This window comes from Pogonomyrmex barbatus, unplaced genomic scaffold (genome assembly GCF_055798465.1).
Source record: "Pogonomyrmex barbatus isolate J1 unplaced genomic scaffold, ASM5579846v1 scaffold1, whole genome shotgun sequence".
NCBI lineage: Eukaryota > Metazoa > Arthropoda > Insecta > Hymenoptera > Formicidae > Pogonomyrmex > Pogonomyrmex barbatus.
This window is the reverse complement of record NW_028297098.1, coordinates 13,344,452-13,351,525: the sequence shown is the minus strand read 5'-3', so window position 1 is coordinate 13,351,525 and position 7,074 is coordinate 13,344,452. Positions and strand designations below refer to the sequence as shown.

Below are 7,074 nucleotides of genomic sequence, written 5' to 3'. Positions count from 1 at the left end.
CCCTCCCCCGCTGCTACCCCTTACGCCCTCGAAAACATATGCAAAAAACAGCGCGCGAGAATATTCACTTCCGCGCGAAGAATTGTATAATCGTAATCCTCTTGGATTCGTAAAATCTCTTATAAATCAAATGTTATAAAATTCCAATCGGTTTAACGAGAATAACCGTGATCTTTCAATAAACTCGTCAGAAATTTAACAAATATTTATAATATGAAATGTAAAGGTCAACAAGTTCTCGCAAGTTTCGATCGCGTTTCGATGTTACGAATACTCGAGTCGAGACGTGTTTAGCTTCCTATTTCGTAGCCGCCTCGGGATTTAATAATTTGCTTTGACCCGTCGATGTAGTCGCGACGGTAAACATAACAAGTCAATTATAACTGACGAGACGTGTTGCACGCACGTGTTGTAAAGCACGTTCCGTGTCTATTAGCACCACCTTCACACGACAATCAACACGGTAATGCTTAAGGCAAAGCTCGCATCGGGTGAGAGAGCACAGGACGAATCAAAACTACCGCAACAACAAATAACAGTCTTGCGACAAAAACATAAGAATCTTCTTTCTTCAACCACCGAAGAATTCCGAAAATACTCGTCAAAACTTTTTTGGCAACTTTTCATCGGCAATCGAAAAATCAGAAAATCGAGCTGAATTGTCGATCGAATTGAAATCACACTTGTCATATTATTTACAATAACAAAGCGAGCCTTGGAACATTTTGCAGCGAGGGTCGACAAAAACAATATCCGGAGCGATGTATTGTCGAGAGCAACCACTCTCGGGATAGCAAAATACCCCCGCACTCGCGAGCCACACTGATAAGCCAGATAAGCCAGAATTTGAGAATTTCCGATTGTTACTGGTAAATTTTGCGGGGGGGGGGGGGGGGGGAGAGGGGGGAGAAACGACGGAATTTACGTGAAATTGACGGAACAAGGAAGAAATAGCAACCGACAATGAAGGTGGAGAGGCGGCGGCTGGAGATAACGTCCTGGACACCCGCCCGGATTTGACGTTCCCAGTTTCGACCGGCGCGGATTGTTGCCGCCCCGCCTCCCCCGCCCCTTTGCCACCTCTTCCTCTCCAGGCCGCGTCCCTTGTGCTGCCGCTGCTCGGAGGAGACTCACAACACCGTGCTTCCAGGGCGACTTTGACTTCTCGGACTCCAGATTAAACTTTATCCCGAAATTACAATTACACCGCACTTTACTCTGCCATTCATTGCTCTTAATTTAATCTTAATCTAATTTTCCTTTCTACGTGCCGCACAACAAACAATTTAAACTCTCTGTCTATGTGCCAAGATAGATGAGAGATTAGAGATGAACGATAAAAAAAAAAAATAAATCGACGTCTAAATAAGCGATTAGAAAGATAATTTCAAAAGCGTTAATGACGATTGGTTAAGTCTCTGTGATTCCTTTTTTTCTTGCAGCTGTTTAATATTAAATTCAGCCAACTGAAAGATCGGTCTGCTTGTAAAAAAATTTCTGTGTAATTCAGTCGTTCTTAATCTTTTTTCTCCTCATCCTTTTCTCATATATATATCAAATCGTAAATTAATAATTCTAGTTGATTCTTGTGATAAACAATTCTTGTGATGACAATGTGTATTTCTTGAGTTAATTACTAACAATTACTCAAAGTTACTCTATATAGATCTAAATAACAAGGAACAAAGAATTAAATGTAAGTAATTAAAAATTAGAAATTATATATAATTTCGATATATAAAATCATGCATTAATCCATAAGAAGAAAATTAATTTATTTGTTCGTCATATGTTTTGTAAGGTTTAATAACAATATTTAGCACACACTCCATCAATCACTCAAATTACACATATTAAGTAACGCATATTTTTTGTCATTTCCCGAAATTTTAAGAATACATTTTTTTTTACAAAAAAAAAACGCAATTTTCACTTTAAACCAATGTCATTTTGTCAATTTTCAAAACTAGAAATTCATGTTCTATCTGTATTATTAAATAATCCTATATTAATAACTCTGTACATCGCAAAACAAATTTTTCTTTTAAAACATTTTTGTAATTATTTATAATTTTTTTAAAATAAATGAATTGTTTAATAATTTTTATTTTACATATCATTTAATATCTGTAAACATACAAAATTTGAAATCGATCTATCGCATAGTTTAAAAAAAAAATTAAGCCATTATAAATACATAAACTTTTAAATTGCTAAAATATTTTAATGTTAAAAATATACATATATATATATAAATAGACATATTCGCTCATGAATGGATCTTGGTGCCTAATAATTATTTTTTTTAATTTATAATAATTTTTTAAATAAAATTATATCTTAATTATAGGGTATGTATACATATATATTTTTACTTTCCGAGACCCTTTGTCATCCTATTACATTTCAAAACAATAATTAAAGTTGCACAGACAGTTAAACATTTCAATATATTTTGTCATATTATAGCTATATAATATATTAGAGAGATTTATTGTAACAAAAATTAAATGTGCTATTAGATGCCAATTCTTGAAGAGATATCTTGTATCAATTTTGATTAATAAGGGCAATTTGGAAATTGGAATAATATTCATCATCAAGAAAATTACAGCGATTAATTTTGTTTTGTACACAAAAAATTATTTTTATTGAATTGTATGATAAATCATTATAGACGACAATTTATAAAAATTTTTCGTTTATATTACTCCACAGTGTACTGTCACAAATTTATTATTTTTACTGCTACAAAATTATATAAAAATTAAATAAATCTATAAATAACATAAACATAAATATAACTTAATAAAATGCCTAGTATATAGTTTAAGTAAAATGATTACAATATTTGATCGCAAATAAATTAATATTAAATACAATTTAATAGTCAAGGTTTCCTCACGCTTTCACATTTAGATAATTAAATATGTAGCATTCAAGGTTCGTCACGCTTTCACATTTAGATAATCAAATATATAGCATTTTTTTTTCTATATAGTGGTGCAAAGCAATAATCAAATTTGCCATTAATATCATGGCAAATCAAATGTCAAATGATATCAAATAAGTTTAAAGATGACTAATCAACTCTGATTATCTCAATCAGTGATAAGATCAGTCGACACAATTGCTCACAGTGGAACTTCTAATTAACAGCTACATAATTTGTTACTTTTACAATTCAATCTTTCTCTTTGCGTGTTAAATAGCAAAAAATTAGCAATTCCATTATTGCGAATATTACTTTACAAATTATTCAAGCGTGAAGTCACCATATATGTAGAATTGCTAGAGGTTATTATATTTTCACGCATTAAATATGAAAAATCTCAATAAAATTGAAAAATTTCCCGAGAAACGACGATCACTTCTAGTAGTATTTCTGGCAGACAGCCTTCAATAAAATCTAGTATAAACACCATCCGGCTTACGTGAATGCACACGTCACCGGTATGAAATGTCAAGCGACTCGAGCAAGCAACGCTCGCCGGGACGCAACATAGATAACCAAACTGTTTGTCGTACAGTTTCTTCGAACGATACTACTCGGAGCAAAAAAAAAAAATTCATCCAAACGCATCGTACATTTGTACTTTAAACATTGTTTTACACGATCAGCCGCGTTTAATGCGGCCTCTTCTCAGGAAATAAACGAGAAGCTTTCGAGAAGAGAGCTGTACCACCGCGCGTTTTATCACACAACGATCGTCGTCTAAATTTGCATTGTATTCACTCACCATTTGACGACGTTTCCAAGTAACTCGTCACCGTATGTACAGCTGTTTCTCGATAGAATTGACGGAAAACAGGGAAGATCGATCTATCATACGGAAAAGTGTCAGTTGAACGATATTAATAGATAGACTGGGGCGTTTGCCGGATGTCGGAAATACTGTTTTTGATCGCTTGACTCACAGCGTGTTCAGAAAGAAGTTTAGTTACTACCGGTGAAACAGGTGAGGTTGGCAATGATGATTGGGTGCTTCCAGTGCAAACACAAGTCCCTATGCAGACCTTCAAAAGAAAAGAAACATTCTAAAGACGCACGGGGAAGCTGGGGGGTTGATTGTTTACCTTGAAATGAGATGGAAATTACAAAAGTGAGGAAATTTACTAACTTTCGAGATATAAAGTTGCAGTAAATTTCCTCATTTTTGTAATTTTTACCTTGTATCAAGATACACAATCGACTCTCAGTTGTGCAATTGCAGGTTCGCAAGAAATTAACCAATCACAGTCAACTATTTTCTTTGCAATCGAAAAATCAAAATTTGAACACCGTTCAGCAGTTTTCGATAAATCAATTTAATTTTTCAATAAATCACAATCAAATTTTTTGCTAATAAATTGCATAAATAAAATAAATACAAAAAATATCGAACTATATTTAAATTCTTACTTGAGGAATTCTATAAAATTTAGCTTTATTGACTGTTATGTAACTCTCTAAAATTATTATATTTTATTTGATACTGGCAATCTCAAAATCGTTTATTTTTACTGTTTACCAAATAGCTACATTTAACAGAAAAAAATTTTATTAAGCGCTTTACGCTGATTAGATTATATTTTTAGATCTAAAGGAATAATCCTATCTCAGCACAGATCTAAAAATATATTCCAATCAGGGGAAGCTATTTATTTTTTCCCTGTTAAACGCAACCAATACTAAACAAAGAAAACTTATGATTATAATTATGAAAGTATGTAGTTTATTTATATCTTTTATCTTTCTATCCTCTTTTTAAGATTTAATAGAGTTAATTTCATTGGTGCGAAGGCAGTGAGGTGATATTAATAATTTTGCTGATTATTGTTAGCCCTAACCTCATACCATAAGAAGAGAAGGAAGAGTAATTCATATCACTGTATTAGGCAATATTATAAAAACGTAGTATATATGTTACTTGAATTAATCAAAGAAAAATGAGTACAAAATTCTTATTTGTTGAGTCAATGGAGATATTGCGGGATACTTTGCCGCATTATCATATTCTATTAATAACGATTTTACTACTTTCTATAGTGTGGTTTATTTCTAAAAGACGAATTAACATTAATTATTATAATTCAACACCTTCAAAAGAATTGGTGGAAAGTAAACTAGCGGAATGGCAACCAGAATTTCTGGTACCAGAATCACCGGCGAAGCATCCTTCACTAAGTCCTAAACAAATCACTTCTAGAATTGGAAAGCGAGTGATAGTCAATGGCAAAAATTGTCTCAATTTGGGTACACATAATTACTTGGGTTTAAGTGATAATATGGAAATAATAGAAAGTGCTGTGGCAGCTGTAAAGAAATACGGCGTTGGATCTTGTGGACCACGAGGTTTTTATGGAACTGTTGACGTTCATCTTGAACTAGAAGAACGTTTGGCTAAATTTATGAATATGGAAGAAGCTATTATATATTCCTATGGGTTTTCTACTATAGCATCTGCAATCCCGGCTTATTGCAAGCGTAACGATTTGATATTTGTGGATGAACAAGTAAATTTTGCTATACAAAAGGGATTAGATGCTTCTCGAGGAAATATTCAATACTTTAAACATAATGATGTTCAAGACTTCCATAATCTGTTAATGAAACAGGATGAAATAGATAAAAAAAATCCTAAAAAAGCTGCTAAAATTAAACGTTTTCTAATTATTGAGGGTATTTATATGAATACAGGAAACATCTGCCCTTTACCAGAATTAGTAGACCTTTGTAAAAAATACAAATTGAGAATCTTTATTGATGAATCGATATCATTTGGTACCATTGGTCAAGGGAAGGGTGTAACTGAATATTTTAATATTCCTAGAAGTGAAATAGACATGATAATGGGTAAAAAAAAGCCTCTATAAAATTATCAAATTGTATTTGTTAATTTATGAATAAATATATAATAATTTCTGTATCATATGTTTTTTAGGATCTTTAGAATGTGCTATTGGATCTATTGGAGGTTTTTGTGTGGGAACATCATTTGTTATTGATCATCAACGTTTATCTGGTCTTGGATACTGTTTCTCAGCATCACAACCACCTCTTTTGGCATCTGCTGCTATCACTTCTTTAGATATCATAGAAAATAATCCACAAATATTTCATTCTTTGAAAAATAACAGCTTATTGATGGATAAGGGTCTTAAAGAAATCTCAATGTTAGAATGTCTCAGTTTTGCAGAATCTCCTTTGAAGCATGTATATTTGAAAGAAAAGAAGGATTATGTTACCGAAGAAAAATTACTATCTACAATTTCTAATAAGTGTATAGAAAATAATTTAGCAGTTATATTACCTGCCTATTTATCTGAAGCGGAAAGAATGTTACCTAGACCTAGCCTTAGACTTTGTATATCTGCAAGTCTAGATCATAACGATATCAAATTTGCACTAAATACTTTGAAAAAATGTACCGAAGAAGTTTTATCATCAATTGAAAAAATTGAATCTTGAAGAAAAAATATTTCAAGATTTTTAAATTTATATATTAAAAATATATTTAACATTTATGTAATGGCTTTTATATATGGTGTCTTTTATCAGCATATTTTATTTTGTTGGGATATTTTGTTGGGATATTTAGTATCAGTGTACTGATATTATATAAATATAAAAAAAAAGTTGGGAAATAAATTTTATTTCAATTGCATATATATAATAAGTTTATTTTTTTAATACTTTTAAATAATATTTTTAGAAAAAAATAATCGTATATAAAATGTGTTAAAGTAAAATTTTTCTCTTAGCCGTAATTATTTCAAAAACATTATTAAAGGATAATGCAATTTCTTTTACTGTAAACAAAAGATAAAAACTTTTAAAAATAATATAATTTTAAGCCAAAATTATACATTTTATAATCACATGTTAATTATAATAAAGAGATTTTATTCGTCATTTTAGAGATATGATTTCAATATCTCTAAAACTAATAAACAAGGGTGTCATGAAAAAAAAAATGAACGTTTATTCGTATTATTAATTGATGAATAATCACAGAACAAATTTCAGATCAATTTAGTTTTCTCAATCAAAATTATCCGGTTAAATATATATAAGATTATATATACGATTTG

At 31.1% G+C, this 7,074-nt stretch overlaps 1 protein-coding gene across 1 annotated transcript; it reads left to right on the top strand.

Moving 5' to 3' along the window:
• Positions 1 to 4,646: 4,646 nt before the first annotated feature.
• On the top strand, positions 4,647 to 6,647 carry Spt-I (serine palmitoyltransferase subunit I). Its single transcript, XM_011631503.3, has 2 exons — positions 4,647 to 5,836; positions 5,925 to 6,647. The coding sequence occupies exons 1-2, from the start codon at positions 4,930 to 4,932 to the stop codon at positions 6,449 to 6,451; spliced, it is 1,434 nt and encodes a 477-aa protein (XP_011629805.2). The 5' UTR covers positions 4,647 to 4,929; the 3' UTR covers positions 6,452 to 6,647.
• Positions 6,648 to 7,074: the final 427 nt, after the last annotated feature.